Source organism: Euphorbia lathyris, chromosome 10 (genome assembly GCF_963576675.1).
Source record: "Euphorbia lathyris chromosome 10, ddEupLath1.1, whole genome shotgun sequence".
Taxonomy (NCBI): domain Eukaryota; kingdom Viridiplantae; phylum Streptophyta; class Magnoliopsida; order Malpighiales; family Euphorbiaceae; genus Euphorbia; species Euphorbia lathyris.
This window is the reverse complement of record NC_088919.1, coordinates 1,432,722-1,450,346: the sequence shown is the minus strand read 5'-3', so window position 1 is coordinate 1,450,346 and position 17,625 is coordinate 1,432,722. Positions and strand designations below refer to the sequence as shown.

The 17,625-nt window shown below is 32.1% G+C and overlaps 1 protein-coding gene across 1 annotated transcript; it reads left to right on the top strand.

Moving 5' to 3' along the window:
• The first annotated feature begins 9,264 nt into the window (after positions 1 to 9,264).
• Positions 9,265 to 12,590, top strand: LOC136208950 (mitochondrial fission 1 protein A). Its single transcript, XM_066000249.1, has 5 exons — positions 9,265 to 9,498; positions 9,675 to 9,813; positions 11,724 to 11,845; positions 12,172 to 12,235; positions 12,323 to 12,590. The coding sequence occupies exons 1-5, from the start codon at positions 9,406 to 9,408 to the stop codon at positions 12,406 to 12,408; spliced, it is 504 nt and encodes a 167-aa protein (XP_065856321.1). The 5' UTR covers positions 9,265 to 9,405; the 3' UTR covers positions 12,409 to 12,590.
• The last annotated feature ends 5,035 nt before the right edge of the window (positions 12,591 to 17,625 follow it).

Below are 17,625 nucleotides of genomic sequence, written 5' to 3'. Positions count from 1 at the left end.
GTTAAGAGTTTTATAATGTTGTGGCGAATCATTTGAAGACTAATTCAAAGTGTAAAAGCATGAAAATTCAGTTTCAAGCAAGACATTTTTCATGTAACAATAAGAAAATAATATACTCTAATTATATTATATAATAACTAGAGTTTGTAATTAATAGCTAAAGCAAAGGGTGCCCTCAATGAATATCTCAAACGAGATGAACTTGGCATTCTACATGCAAATATCTAATAGTGCAAGGAATGTGATGGACTATCACTAAACATCTTGATGAAAAAAGAAAAAATTAATCCATGAAGTAACAAAAGATCAGCCAACATGCATTAGAATTGAAGAAGAAACTGAATTAGTCATTGAACCAATTGATGCATCACCTTTGGATATGATTGGTTATGTCCATTAGTTAACGACACAAATAATGGACGAATTGGGACGGTTAAGAAGAAATGAAGATGATGCAATCAAAGAATAAAATGTTACACACATTACTAATAAAAGGCACAACAATTTTAAAGAATGCCAAATATTCATTAACAAATCTACACTAAATTGCTCTAGAACTATATCTACAACAAGACTTGCAATTGCCACCTCTGGACTTTTTGTACCAGAAATAGAAGCTTTGTTACCCCCACTCTCGTTTTCTACAGCATTAGATAACCTCCACGAAGTATTATCCCGGCCAAAAGCACCTCGATTCCGACGACCTCGCCTCCACATGAACACAAATGATGTGCATTTAAAGAACTAGCACCGAGAGAGAGGAGAGAAAATGAGTGTTCATTACAATTTGCTATCACTGTATTTCAGCTAAAATATTTTATAATCATATGATTTTCCGGTTAGTGCTAGAAGTTTGCCCTTATTAGTTTTGAGAATCGCGTACAAATCAATCAAATCAAGTCAAAGAAATATTGTTTCAATCACGGATATAAATATTGAGTTCTTGATATATCATTGCAATTTTACGAGGCGTTTGGTATTTGAAGGGGATAGAGATAAGGATAAAGGTTGAGGTAGGGATAAGGATAAATGATTAGGATATGGATAAAAATGAGATACTAGGATTTATTATCTCATGTTTGGTAGGTAGGATAGGGATAGGGATAGGGATAAAATAATATATTTTACTATATTACCCTTATCTAATTTTAAATAGAGTAAATTGAATTTTCTTCATTCCATATTGATACTACAATAATATACGGAAATTGATTAAGTTTTCAAAAGTTAAAATATTAAAATCATCAATGGAAATAGAAAGCTTAACATCAAATTATATAGCTAATATAATTAATATTCCAATAAGTTGCATACTAAAAAAAATCACTATTGCAACTCCAACAAAAACACAAAAGCTAGACAAAAATAATAAATAAATCAGTTTGACAGTCATCTACAATGAGCGACCAATTTCTTGTCCAACAAATATCAATTTGTACTCATCTGGCATGCCATAAAAAATATCCTATTTGACCGGATCTTGAGCAATGAGACGTGTAGCCATCACAACTTGTTCCGCAGTGAGCCCAGGGAGTGCTCGGATTACTTGAAACAAATCTTTCCTCTTATTGTTACCTTGCTCATTAACATCAACCTCGTGTATAAATGCATTTTTAATTGCTTTCTAGTGAATGCGTTCTCCTTTTCTGCTTCCAATAGGCTTGAGACTGATTTAGAAATTTGGATGAACTTCGCATCATGTGGATCATTGTCACAAATTTTTCGTTTAAGAGATTGCCTATCAGAGCTTGTAGTAGTGTTGGCTTGAGACGGAGAGCCAGATTCATCCACAATAGGGGTAACAGCTTCATCTATATCGACTTCGTCTCCTGGACCCTTACCTTTAGAACCCTTAGCCAAGTCAGTAGCATAAATCTCCACAAGCTTATCATAATGAATCATAAGTTTCATCCACAGATTTGATGCTCCATCTCGACTCTTTTAATTAAAAAAAGTAGTTAATATAGTAAAAAGCATAATATAATAAAAGTCATAATCTGAATCATAGATTCTTACAGAGAATTGCTATAAGAAACTTGTAGCAAGTTCTAGCGGAAATTGATGCAAGTTCTTGCAGTGATTTGCAGCAAATTGCTGCAAGAGACTTGCATCAGTTTGATGCAAGTCACTTACTGCAAGAAAAAACTTGTTGCAAGTCAATTATCAGTTTGCAGCAATCCAGTTTGCTGCAAATTGATAAATATCCAATTATAAATGAATAATAATATGAAATTATTACCTTTGCCCATCCCATAAATATTTCTTTGTCGTCTGTCACCATTTTCTGCTCATCGTCCCAGCTAAAACCACTTCCAAATTTTTGAATCTCCAAAATATATGTAAGATTTTGCTTCATAACTTTTATTTTGGACTTGATATGTGGATCAGCTCGAATATTCAAATTATGTAATTTTTTGACCATTTCTTTCTCAATGTATGATAGATAACATGTTTTATGCCCTGTGTCTACTTTCCAACCAGTGTTATTCATCTCATAGAGTGTATCAACTAGCAAAGTCTCTTTTTCAGCAGACCAAACACGTTTGTCTCTCTTCGTAGCTGCTAGTGTACTCATTCTTTTTGTATCATGTATCTTCAAACGTAAACACAAATAATACATTATGACAAACTCAAACAATGAAGTAACCAATGCAAACAGAAACACAGATCCTAATAAAAATAATCAATTCAACCAGATATTAATTCTTAATATAAATAACCAATTCAAACATATATCAATTCTCAACCAAGTCAGTCAATATAATATGAAATACAATTCCTAACAAAGTAAATAGTTCAATAATAATAAAAAGGAAAATCAAAAGTTGCACAAACAATCAACGAGACACCCAATCATTCCACATTTCTTGAGTAAGTTGGTCTCTCCATCCAGTCCACTGGCTTGATGTTTCTATAGCATCAATATTGTATACATCGTGTTCCTGGGTTTGCATAAATTCATTTAACTGTTATTCTAATGCTTCATAACTCATTTGTTGTCCTATGAGGTTGTGAATATAATAGCATGCTAATATTATTAGTATATCCCATCGTATTTTCAGCAAACCAAAAGTACGTTCGATCACATTCCTTGCAGATGAATGCTTCATATTAAACAATTCCTCCTTCTTAGTTGGTGGATTTTTCCATTCTTGTAAATGGTAACTTTGCCCTCTATATGGAGCAAGAAAGCCTTCACAATTCTTATATCCAGCATCAACAAGATAGTAACAGCCTATAGAAAAATGAATAAAATGAATCAGAATATATTGAGATATTAATATTAAGAAATATAAATAATTATAATATCAAATGACATTTCTTACCACGAGGAATCTTAAGTCCATTTGGTCTCGAAATAGCATCTCGAAATATCCGACCATCTGTAGCCGAACCTTCCCAACCGGCTAATACGTAGATAAATTGCATGTCTAATCCACAGACACCGAGAACGTTTGTTGCAATATCATTTTTTCTAGTTCGATAGTGTGGTTTATCTATGGCACACACATTTACCTTTACGTATGTTCCATCTAAAGCACCAATACAATTCTGTAATTCAAAGAGAGTAATTAAAAATTTGTTAAGTTTCTATATTATAAATAAATTGATCAATTCCAATTATTTTTACCTTAAACCACTTCCACCTTTCTTCTGTGCAATAGTTGGAGATTGGTTGTGGGGTTTTTAGTAACACTCTCCAAATCTTTAAGATTGCCCTTAAAACATTATCAAACTGTCTACTTATGGTCTCTTGTGATTGTTGAAAGTCAATTTTTATTTCTCGATTTTTCTCATCATAAGCAATTATATGCAAGAAAATGGCAACCATTTCTTCTACACTCATATTCGTAGTATCTGTTAAGCCACCAATGTCTCACACCAAAGAGCATAAACCTCTAAAACAACGCCTATCCATATGAAGTTGCTCAATACATGAGGTGTCACTTCTTTCTATCATATTACTTAAATGTTTTGATCGAGAAATTGGATTATACCAACAAGGCTCCCTAAACATCTTACGTCTCCTAATCAAATTCCTCAACATAAACATAATCAAGCATAATATAATTAATATTTTCACTCTATGTCGTCTCATTGAATTCCACCACATTAGAAATTCTTGTTTAGCCGGTGGCGTGCCATTGCTGCCAATAAAATTATAGGATAGCTAATATTACTGTATACCACATAAAAAGAATAGAAATTGACACTACAACACATACCACATAACATATAAACATTATAGCACATAACACATATCACATAACATATAAACATCATAACACAATCACATACACATTGTTTTTGTATTAAAAAGAATCACTTAATACCTTATCCATATTGCCATCCTCCAATGCTTCACCAACTTTTGAAATGTCACTAACACCATGATGATTAACATGTTGAATATAAATTTCAAGAAAGGCATCCGTCTTTGCCAACTTCAACATTCGCATTATATACTTATCATCATTATGAATTTTATCTATACCATCATCGAGACTATAACTCGGAATGTTGTAAAATAACTTACAATCCTTAACAAATCTAACCTCTTTTGCCATATCAACCAGCTCAAAATATGATAATCGATCCCTATCACAGTTTTGAAAATAAGAAACATGGCCTCCAACATAAGTTAAAACACCTTCTTTTGAAAAGGCACCCCCATGATGAATTTTTATATAGACACGATCACTCATGTTGTATCCAAATAATATCAAAAAGATGAAATTTACAGCTTTCTAACACAAATTTCCCCCATGTGTCATGTTTAGAAACAACATTCACATGCCAACATTCAAATCACAATCATTAATGTAAATTATTCATACATGGTGATTTTAATCAATTCTTTAATTGCCTAAACATCCATGGTGATTTTAATTTGAATCTCTAGACTGATAAAATTTAAATTAATGATTTAATTCGAATCTCTAGACACATAAAATTTAAATTGATGATTTAATTTGAATCTCCAGACTCATAAAATTTAAATTGATGAAGAAGGAAGAAGTACCTGCCTGAGGAGAGGAAGCAGACCCGCAAGAATAAAAACTATAGTAACTAGCATCAATCAAAAAATACACACAATAAACAATAAACATAAACGCAAAAGCAGAATAAGGCAAGAAAAATAGACACGCAGATGAAGAAGGAAGAAGGAGAAGAATAACGTACATGTCGAAGGAGAGGAAGCAGACCCACAAGAATAAAAAACTACAATAACTACCAGCAATCAAAAAATAGACACAAGAAACAGTAAACATAAACATAGAAGCAGAATAAGGCAATAAAAATAGACACGTAGATGAAGAAGGAAGAATGAGAAGAATAACGTAGATGAAGAAGGAAGAATGAGAAGAATAACGTACATGTCGAAGGAGAGGAAGCAGACCCGCAAGAATAAAAAATTGCAATAACTATTAGCCTGCAGCCGGAATCGATAAAATACAGGCAAGAAGTATTAAACATAAATGCATAAGCAGAAAAACAGACACACAGATGAAGAAGGAAGAAGGAGAAGAGGAGGCAGACCAGAAAAACACAATGGAAAACGCAGAAGAAGTTGATTGCGCGGGAAAGAATTTTTTTGCGTGGGAAAGAACACGTTTCACGGTTACTGCAATTTATAAAGGGAAGAGATAAATCCTAATTAGGATAGGAGTTGGAAATTAAAAAAATTGACAAGGATAACTTATATTTTTCATCTAACTCTTCTTATTCCATATCTAATACCACCCCCTCTTTTGGTATAAGTTTGATGGGATAAAATCTTATCCCTCTAATTGTCTCACCCTCTGTCTCACTAACAAACAAAAGATAACTCATTTTATTTTTTTTATCCCTATATGCAAAAATCTTATTATTTCATTAAATTTGATGAAAATTTTGGATTCTCTCTTATTTCTTTATCATCTTTATTTCTCTCGTTTACATTTCTAAAACTGTAAAATTCCCTCCCTCTCTATATCTTTTTCTTTCAAATAAAACTCATCCAATTTTTTTTAAAATAATAGAAATGAATGTGTTAATTTAGCAACACAACAATGTTTGACAAAAATTAAGAACATTCAGCAACATCTTTGTCTTATTTTTTCTTCATAATCATTTCCTTTTTTATGCTTTGTTTATTGCATTTTTTAAATGTAACTAAGGGCTTGTTTGGATGGGGATTAATTAAAGTAAGGTAGGGTAAGGTAAGGTAAGTGAGGTTTATAAAATAACTTGTTGTGTTTGGATAGAAGGTAAGGTAAGTGATAGTTAAATAATGTAATTGTGTTTGGTTTGAAGGTAAAGTAATGTAAGGTTATATATCAAATTACTCTTATATCCTTACTCTTTTAAACTAGGTAAAAAGTACCAAAATAGGTTTATTGTTTTTGGGAAGTATCAATTTAAGCTTAACGTGCAAAATAGCACCAATATAGGTTTAACGTTTAAAAAAAATATCAATTTAGGTATCGATAACGGATTGGACACGTCATTCCTATTACTCTGTTAAGTTATGATTTCTCTTTCCACGTACAATTGATAAACTTAATGGAATAATATTAATGATGTGTATTGTTCTGTTACTAAGACTTAAATTAGTACTATTTTTAAACGTTAATTAGTTCGAAATTAACCATCAACCTTAATTTAGTTTTTTTTTTATGAAATTAAGCATCAACCTTAATTTAATTTATTTTTTTTAAATTAAGCATCAACCTTAACGAGGATGATGGAATTTAGTTTTTTTTTTTAATTGAGGTGCAGACACCTGGGATTTTTTTTTATTATGAAGGACAGCAAAATCGAAAAGAAAAAGAAGAAAAATTTCATCTACAGCAAACATTGTCTTCATTCGGATGAAACATAAAAGAAATGAGGGTAATTTTGTAAAAGAAAATATTTAACCATGCTTCACCCCCAAATTGGGGTGTAAAGAAAATAAGGGAATATTTACCCTCACCTACCTTAGTCTTCAATTTACCCTCAAAACAAACAAAGTAATCTCAATACACTTACTTTACCTTACTTTCATTAACCTCCATCCAAACAAGCTCTAAAGTTTAGTATAGAAGAAGTAATAAAATTCGGAATAGCATAAAAAATAGACGGGCTAGCATGTTATGAGGCCGTTTTTGCTAAAACATGAGCTAAGCCGTTTGTTTGCCTTCAGATAAAACGAACTGAGGAGCCATTGTTTTCTATCAATAAGGATCTGCCCAATGATGTCTCCAAATTCCGAGACATTGGGTTTTGCAACAATTGTCCTCATTTAATAAAGGGTTAATTTCGAATAAAATCCCGTGGTTTCACGTTTTTTTATAGATCGGTACATGTGGTTGACGAAATTTTCATTTTGCCAAATTTGACCGATAACGACCTCAAAATGAATTTTTTCAAGAATTAATCATATTTACTATGGAACCACATTTTGTACTTTTCAAAATCATCAATTTTGGAGTTTTCTCTCTCTCAACATTAATTCTCATAAAAAAACAAGACCTAAATGAATTCAAATCTAAAAAGTTGAAGAATTAAAGTTGCTGAAAATATCATTTAATTCTTAAAATGTTTTATTTTGAGGTCGTTATTGGCCAAATTTAGAAAAATGAAATTTTTGCCAATCACAGTGATCTGTAAAAAATGTGAAACCATATAGTTTTACTTGAAATTAACCCTTTAATAAAAGAAGAAAAAATTACAAAACCGGGTCAAATGAGAGGCTCATTTACATATTTAATCAATTTACTCAACCTACTACATATCTAGACTGTTTTTGTGTGACTTTTCCATAATACACTCAATATTTACGGCGCGAATGTCTCCCTCCCGTCTGACTTCGCAGATTCCAGCATATTCGAAGTTTGTGAAGCTAATGTTTGGTTTAGTTGATGATTTTAATTAGCATATGCGAAGTCTGGTTGTGTTTTTAACAAAATTCGCTAAGTGGTATATAACAAAAAATGTCAAATAACAACGGATTCTAACATTAAAATCATAACATTATCAAAATTTACAACAAGATTGCCACGATAAACTCCTAACAAATCTCTTCAAAGTGAGTACGTGACGAATCTGGATGAAAATTTCCCTCTTTACAGAAAGTCTAGGCTTTTTGGGATGAGAAATGGAAGTCCAGACTTTTTGAGATGGAATGGTGCACACCAAGATTGACATAATCTCTCCTAACGAATCACTTTAAAGTGAATGTGCCAATCTTGAGGGAAGTTAATCCCTATACAGGAAGGAAAGTCATCTCCTCTACACCCCAATACGCCGGATTCCAGAAAGGAATATTATTTATTCAACTACCTTCAGGAAAAATTAATCGTGTTAGGCAGAAAAAAAGACGATTTGGCTTCGCGAAATGAGGATTAGCGAAGCATGCGAATATAAATGTGCAGGGAAGAGGATGATTTTACTTAGCGAATTGATGCTTTCGCGAAGTCTGCGAGGTCTGAAACATGACGATCTACGTCGTATATCGATGCTTTCGCGAAGTCTGCGAGTGAAATTATGAACTTTTCTACTTGCAGACTTCGCAAAATAATCGTTTCGCTAAGTAGATCGTCACGTTTCAGGCTCTTTCTCATCGCAGATCTTCGCGAAATCATCGACTACGCGAAGTGATTTTATGGAAAACGCAGAGAAAACAATAGATACTTACATTTTTCGCGCCTTTCACCCTTAAAAGCGACAATAACAATATGATAAACTGGAAAAAATGATGGAATAACGTAGAATAACCATTTCTTTGATGGTAACAAGCTTTGATGGTAACAAGAAGAAAGAAACCAAGGAACGAGCAGGAACAGGAATATGAAGAACCATGACTTCGTTTTCTAGGATTAGAAAGATGAAGAATCAAGAGATGAAGAGAGGAAGAAGAGAAATACATGGTGATTTGGAGAAATGGTGCAGATTCCATGCAATTTAAAGGAAGATAGGAAGATCAAAAGTCTGAGAATCATTAATGGAAGAGCTGCCAACCGTTTCGCGTAACTAATGAAAAGGGGGGAGAGGAAAGGTTAGTGGTATATGGGAAAGTCACACAAAACAGTCTAGTTTTGTAGTAGGTTGAGTAAATGAGTTAAAAATATAAATGAGTCTCCCATTTGATCCAATTTTGTAATTTTCCCTTAAAAAAAAGGAAAAGGATTTAATTGTGAAAGAAGTAAACCATAAGAGTTTTTTTGAAATTAACCTAAGAAAAGTCCATCCTACTTTGCGAAACAGAACCAAACTTTAGTGATATTCAGTGCAATTTACCCACACGGAGTACACCGTCTTAAGGGGTTTCTTCATCGCTCTTTCCTTCATCTGTACAGTCTCACATGATTCCACCAACAAACACCATAACCTATATATAATACAAGCCTTAACATTCAAGTTTCCGTATCAAACCAAGCTATGGACGCCAAGTTCAGTAAGTTCTTCGATTCCGTCACCTCCTTCTTCTCCGGCGGCGATCAGATCCCCTGGGCCGACCAAGACATCATCTTAGTAATTACTCTTATATTTCAATTACTCTTTTCATTTTCCAATTACTCTAGTTTTTAACACTATTTTAGGGTTTCATTTGCCCTTTACATGCCTATTCTTGTCATATGGTTATCGTTTTTCATATCATCTTCGTTTGATCTCAATTGGAGTATGATTATTGCTCTAATTTTATGTAGGGATGCGAGAGAGAAGTTGCTGAAGCTGCTAAGGGCGACTCAGATGAACCTAAGAACGAGAGTATTATGCGGTTGTCATGGGCTCTTGTTCACTCTAAACGGTCGGAGGATGTGCAGCGCGGAATCGCTATGCTTGAAGGTATATATCTGTAGATCTTGTGTGGAAATGTGTGCTTGATGTGGTATAAAATCTTTTAGTTATTTTAGGGTTTTACAAATACTGGAGAATACAGAATTTTGTGATGAAGATAATACATCCCTATGTTATTTGGACTAGACACGAGTATTTTATACGGGTATAAATCCAGTAGGTGGATTCACTAATTTTACATAATTTTCTCACTAGTTTTAATTCTCAGCATAGTATGTCCATCTCAGAGCATCCGTATTCAACATGGATGGTTTAAGATAGAGTCGAGAGTGAAGCTGACTTGCTAACTTTGATGGATTTTGAGAGATGAAGGCCCTGGTTACTTGGGAAGGGGCTAAATACTGGGAATTTGGATTTGGTTTCAGTAAACTGGAGGAGAATAACTTGTGCTCAACATTATCAGTTCCTATTTTTGATAACTTGCTCTACATGATTTTCTTATTATTATCATCATAATGCCCTCCATTCAGTTAGGCTTTCTTTTAATTACCCGGTACCTTTCTTATTTTAATAAATTCAATTAAATTACTTTCAAATTAGTTGAGTTTGCTAGCAGTAACTATTCTCCTTGATTTTGCTTTCCAAGTCTTTTAATTGCGCATAAGATGTTCAAGTTTGTTGATTTTATTTTTTTTTTTGGGCAAAAAGTTCAAGGAAATTATATGGCCTTCCCACCTTTTTCCTTTTCTAACTCCAACTTTCATCAGCATGTCTTGATGTTTACACTGTGGGAGATCAAAATTACTATTTTCTTGACTCTTTCTCAGTTGATTCCACTTCACTTTTTTTATTTGTATTATTGTCATTCTGTTCTTTCTTGTCGTCCCATATTTATTCTAGTTCTCAATTTCATTTCCCTTGCTATATTGGTATTTTCTTTGACACGTCAGTGTTCTCTGTTTTTCTTGAACTTCTGCTTAGAACACATAAAAGAAGAATAAAAAATGCCCAGGCTTTCATACATCTGCCATCCACTATTTGATGCATTTATTTTCGAACATCCAATATCCTTCAAGGACTGTCGACATGGACCCTAAAATAAGTGAAGCTGGAAATAGTGCAAACAAATATCTCATTTATGATCATAACTAAGAACAGAAGATCCAGAACATTGTCTTGACATTCCCTACGTTGTCAGCTGTCTGATTCTTCTGCCTCTAGTCTAATACAAACTCCTTTGCACTACCACTATCCATTGTGTTGGCTCTTTTCTGAAGTTATGGCATTTCTCACTTCTAGACCTGTGGATTTTGATATTGCAGATTATATAACAAAAATAAGTAGAGTTTTTTAATATTGATAACAGTATGTTTTCAAATGGCTAAATAGTAATATTGCATTTGTCGAATGGTGTCATATGTTTATAGGTTTTTACCTACTCTGCTCTATATGTAACTATTTTGATTAATTTTGAGCGCCTGTCTCTCTAACAATTTGATCTGATTCAGAATCAAAACAAAATAAGGATTTTGATTTTCAATTTGATAACTATGGTTAGCATCACTTATCATTTTTTTCCCCATGCGATTCTGTTTCTTCTTTAGATTGAATAGTGATCTTAGAGTTGTTGCATATCTGCAATCCTTAGATTCTTCTAGTTCTTGGCAGTCCTGCATACGTAGCTGTGATGCTAAGGAATTTGGTTCAGGATTTCTTGAGAAGTCCGGCACCATAAGCATTGAATATTAGGTGGATGATAAAGGGCTAAAAATCAAAATTCAAAGGCATAAATGGAAACTGTAGGTCAAAACATCCTTGTGCTAGAAGTTTCAGGCACGAACTGAGTTTTGTTGGGATCACCTATGGTTTTATAATGTTATGATGTCTTTGATTGATGCTTGTAGCTTTATCTATAACATGGATAATCTCTCTTGAGCCAAATTCATCATTGTCTGCAGCATCATTAGCCACTACAAGCTCTCCTTTGCAACGGAGGGAGAAGCTTTATCTTCTGGGTGTTGGATATTACAGAAGTGGTGATTATTCAAGGAGCCGACAGCTTGCAGAGCAATGTTTGGAGGTATCTTTCTCTCAAGTTAATATCAGTTCGTAAATTTTTGCAACCTCTGTAATAGTTATTGTAGAACTGTGGGATAAGGTTGTTTTCTTCAAGTGCTTATGCTTTTGCAGATTATCTTCGAATGTTGCAAGTCTTATCAAATATGATGAAGCCATTCTTTTCGAAAATATTGCTTTGCTCAGTTGACAGTATCACATTATCTGTTATGATTTTCTCTCTGTGGTGCATAATGTTTTTAAATGTGTATTTACTGAGGTTAACTGCATCTTTTTTTAGTTTTTTTTTTTTGTTTTCCTGTATCTTTCTGAAATGTTGGGCTTTTGTAGATTGCACCTGATTGGAGGCAAGCCCTGTCCCTTAAGAAGGCGATTGAAGATAAAGTTGCAAAAGGTAGTGTCGAGAATTGATTTTTTCTCTTATTCTTGTCATTTTAGTATGTTCGCTATGAAATTGAATCGGGTTTTGTTGGAAACGCAGATGGTGTTATTGGAATAGGTATAACTGCTACTGGGGTGGCACTAATAGCTGGTGGAATTGCTGCAGCATTGGCTCGCAAGAAATGATAATTCGAAGACCTTAAAAATTTATGCTTCTGTAAAATGCTACTTGTGTCATTTCCATCCTTTTTAAACCTGAAAAGAGTGTTTATAGATATTCTGAAATGAGCTTTATTTGCTTCACTTTTTGATTCAGATATGAATTGTATGGTGATTTTTTTATATATTTTTTTATTTTTATTTTTGTATCTCATGGTGTTTCGACATCAAATTGCTTTCGGGTGGTGCGCCTCAAGCTCAAAAGGTGCCAGGTTCCATGTTGATTGAGAAGCCAAAAAAAAAAGTAGGCTCTGTTCAAGAGACTAGCATCTGATTGTCTTTCTGAGTCTAGCGCTTTGCCGGAGGCACACTTATACGCCGCAATGATATCATAAATTACGAAAGATGGAATATGATTTAGTATTTTATATGTTATTTTTCTTTAATGCGCATTTTATTGTTCAGGCATTCACCAGGGAATTTTTTTTCTCTTGAACATCCTCCAGTCTGGGCTGTCCACGTATTTTTTTATAAAAAGAAATTTTACAAAAAAAAAAGGTTGTGTTCTCTTGGAGATTACAATTGCAGATATGGGAATAGTAAGAACTTATCAGAGAGACGAAATTTAAGGATGTATTCGCAATTGATCCATGAAGAGAGTAATTTTTACATATTATTTCATGAAGTTTACATATTAAAGATGGAATACGGTGCAAGAAAAAAAGAGCTTAATTTGCAAATTAGTGTCTATGGGTTATTTTGGTTAAAAACGGACTGGTAATGAATCAAGAATTTTAGGTTGTTATTGGTAATTTGACCGTTAATGAATCTCTAAATGAAAAATTCTAAAAATTAAATTTGATTAATATTATATTTATTATGAAATCACGTTTTTTTTTTAAATCATCATTTATCTCAAAATTAAAAAGTTTAGTTGAAAAATTAAAGTTGCTTAAAATATCGGTAATCTTTGGAATTTTCAATTTTTAGATTCAATAGTCAAAACATCTCCAAATTAGTGAAACCGCATGAAGTTTTTTTATTAACCAAAAAAAAAGAATTTAACAAAATCACTTTTTATCTTTAACTAATTTTACTCATAACATTTATATTTTGGCTAATTTTCTCTTAATGTTTGTAAGTTGGGTTGATACTTGGTTATTATTTACGAACTCTACGCAGTTATGAATGTTGTTATCTCAATTCCACGAGTACATACGAGGTGTTTGTTAGAGGGGATATAGGAGGTGAGATAAGGATAAAAAAAAAGACATAAGTTATCACATGTTTGTTTGAGAGATAGATACTGAGACAAGAGAAGATAAGCATCTTATTCCATTAAAGTTATACCTAGAGGTAGAGTGGTATAAGGCATGCAGATAACTTATTTAGATAGAAAAATATAATATGTCCTTCAAATTTTATTATTTATTCTATTGTTTTGTTTTGAAAAATTTAATAGGGTGTTCCAATTACTCACAAAGTTAATTTTAATCTTTGAACTTTTAAAAACCTAAGTTCTCTATAATTATAGTATCAATATCCAATAAAATTAATTAATTTTAATCTATCATCTTAAATATATTAGCTATTCAATTTTTGGTGCTTTGCAAATTTAATACAGTGTTTATTTCTCAAGTTATTCCATTTTTTGTATTTTAAAAATTTAATACAGTGTTCCAAGTATTTCTCTCTATCATACATATCAAAAATGGGATAATAAATTCTCATATCTTATTTTTATCCTTATACCAATCTTTTATTCTTATCCATATCTCAACCTTTATCCTCATAGAATACCAAACGCCCCGATAGTGTTATCACTAATTAGTAACAAATAAAAAATACATCTAATTAAAAAAAATACATATAATACATGAAAAAAATTAAAAAGTTATTTAAAAAAATTATCTAGTATTTTGCGCCAGATAAAAAAACACGTATAAACACATGATAAAAAAAAATTAAAATTCTTAATTTTTTTTTGGCTTAAAGTATTATTTGCTTATTAACCTATTCAAAATATTAGTCTTTGCCCAACGACTTACTATTTGGTAACATTTTCTCCATGATCTATCCAAAATACTTATTTTTGTCTTCTAGCCTATTATTTGTTAACATTTCCCATTTACCTATCAAAATTGGTAAAATCTCAACCAATGCGGATATAAATTACTAGTTAAGATTTCAATAATTTTATTAGATCGACATGCAAAAGTTACCAAATAATAGGATTGAGAAAGACCATTATTTTGGATAGTTCAATGCACAAATAGTGCTTTAAATCTGTCTTTTTTTTTTTTAACAAAATCTGTCTTTAATTTATTTCTAATAAAATAACAAGATTCATGATTGAGTAAAACTTAATTATACTTAGAGTAAAATTGACATGACTTGAAATTGTTTTCAAATATATTTGTATAATTTATGATGTTAAATGTAATTTGCACGACTCTTTTAAATCATACCACACTCCAATTTATATAATTTTACAAATTCTTTGGCTCATGGAAAATAGTAGCAATAAAAATAATTGTTTATGTGTTTGGTTCATTATTTTCACCGAATACATATTCAATGGAATATGCATTACACACTTGGTGGAGGCCGGCCCTGAGCCTAGACCCGGGGTGCACCGGCTTAGGACCCAGGGCTGGAGGGGCCCAAAATTATTTTTTAGTGTTATATGTATATATGAAAGTTAACTTTTTTAATATATATATAGTAATAAAATTATACGAGGGGTCTAATTCTTTTTGAAATCCCATTGATAAAAAAATTAAAAGATTATCCAACCTTTACACTTTAATTAATAAATTTTATATTAAAGGGATCATTATTACTTATTTTATCTAGGATCCCTAAATTGTCAGAACCGACCTTGATAAATTCTTAACTTTGACCATGGAATATCAATTCTTATAATTAACGTTTTCTCATTTTCAAAATTACTTCTCTATCAAATTTCCCAAATTGCATATATTTCAGCAACTTCCTAATTCATTTCCTCCAAATGGAAAAAACATGAAAAACAAACAAAAAAAAAATGCAAAAAATACGAAAAACTGTAAAAACATGAAAAATACAAAAATAATAAACATTGTTTTCATTTTTTTTCCATTTTTACCGTTTTTTGTTTTCCAATTTTTACCGTTTTTCATGTTTTCCTTGAATAAATATATATTAAATACTTGAATAATGGATGATAATAATAAAATAAGAAATTATACTTAAATATAAAATTGTCTTTTAATTATAAAATTAGTTATTCCATCCACTAAACATAAAAAAAAGATACGAAATACCTATTAAATTGCAATTTATTTCTTTTCCATAAACCAAACTTAGCCTTAGGTTCATTGTTGGGGCTTCTCCCAAAAATGTTTGTGATGCGGACACCCTAGCACAAGACCCGTAGTGGGAGAGACCAAGGGCGATGGGTTATCACGGGAGAGAGACGAAGCAAAGTTCACGTACCCAAAGGGAAGAACTGAGGTAACATGTCGTACCTCTAAGGGAGTCGAAACCACAGCAGAATCAGTGTGGCACGCCGAGTCACATGCCACACGACGTGCCACTAAAGGAGCTGAGAAGAGGAAGGGCCAAAAACAGAATGGCATCGAGTCATACTTCACACGGGGTGCCATACAGCTCGACGTGCGAAGTAAGGCCGAAGAACTTCAAGAATCTAGTGAAGGACTCGCACGTCGTGCAAGTCATGTGACACGGCGTGTAGAGTCATTTATGCTACCTTTTCCGCCAAGTTGATGCCAAGAGAGACAAAGGCTGGCACCTGATATTTACTGTCTTGCCACTCTACTATTTACCACTTTGCCATTCATCATATTTACCTCCCTATCCTTCTAGATACTTATTCCTATCCTACCTCTAGGATTTATTAATTGCTTATAGCCCTAGTGAGGTATTTTAGTACTTTTACTTGAATTAGAAAATGGATATATATATACTCCTTATTTTGTAATGAAACCTAACTTTTATCATATCAAACATTTAGCCTCTTTAAGAGCTTTGGAGTTGTCTACTTTGGGATTACTCATCCTTCAAATTTAGCATGAGAAGATTGCACCCTTTGTTGATTTAAGATTAAAACCTTCATTTTCGATTTTATCTACATCAGTTTGCTGCAAAATTTGAAACATATATCTTGTGTAGTGGATACCTACCAAGTTTAATGTACCTCCCATGTGATGATGTACAATGTACACATTTTTTAGCCATTCTAACATCAGGCATTGAAACTATGAATCTCTCTCATTTTCTTAAAACCATTGAAATGAGCAAAATGCAGATTAATATGCTCAAAATTATGTGACATTGTCTGTATTCCTTCCTTCTCTACTTCACTTTCTTGCTTTAAAGTACTCCACTAGAGATAGAGTCCCACCCCATATTTGACTTTCAAGGTAATGTGAAATAAATTTTCAGCATTCCGTGTTACTGACAGCAATTATTGCTATACTATACTTGTGGCGTTCAGCACTCTCATTTGCTTTCCTCCTAAAAATAGCTGAAACAAAACAACACGAAGCTGAGATAGCAGCTTTTTACAGTCTTTCTATCTTTACTTCCACCTCTTTTTGATGGTTTACTAGTTAGTTCCTAATGGCAACTCTAAAAATAAATTAATATGATAAAACAGAAAATCAATTAATTAAATCGATGGTTTGAGTTTATATAATATAGTAAGATAGGAAAACTTATATATGTATCTTAGCCCTTTTAACCAAGATTGTAAAAAGCTAGACGCTAATCCGACCAACATGCCCCTTAGAGTTTAATCGGAGATAATCGGATTTGTAGTTTTGTATTTTTTTTCTTCATGAATACATTTTTTTATTATATAAACGTAATTAAAACATGTATTATATAATAATAGAAAATGCTTTAATATAGAAAAATATATGTTTGTTTCTTAAAAAAAACGCGTATATTTGTAACGTACATCTTTCAAAATGGGTCAAAAACAATATTTCAATAATAATATCATAAAACAACTTAAACAAGTAAAAAAAAATGTCTACAAATAATATAATTCAACAAAAACTATGAAACAATATCATTAAAAATTTAAACCATATGATGGAAATAAGTACAAAACGCAATTAAACAAAAATATCCAAAAATAACAAACATAATTCATCAACCATGCAACTATGTTCAAAAGTGAATTATAATAAAAAAAATATCAAAATAATAATAAAAAAATGTTTTTTTTTTTGTTCT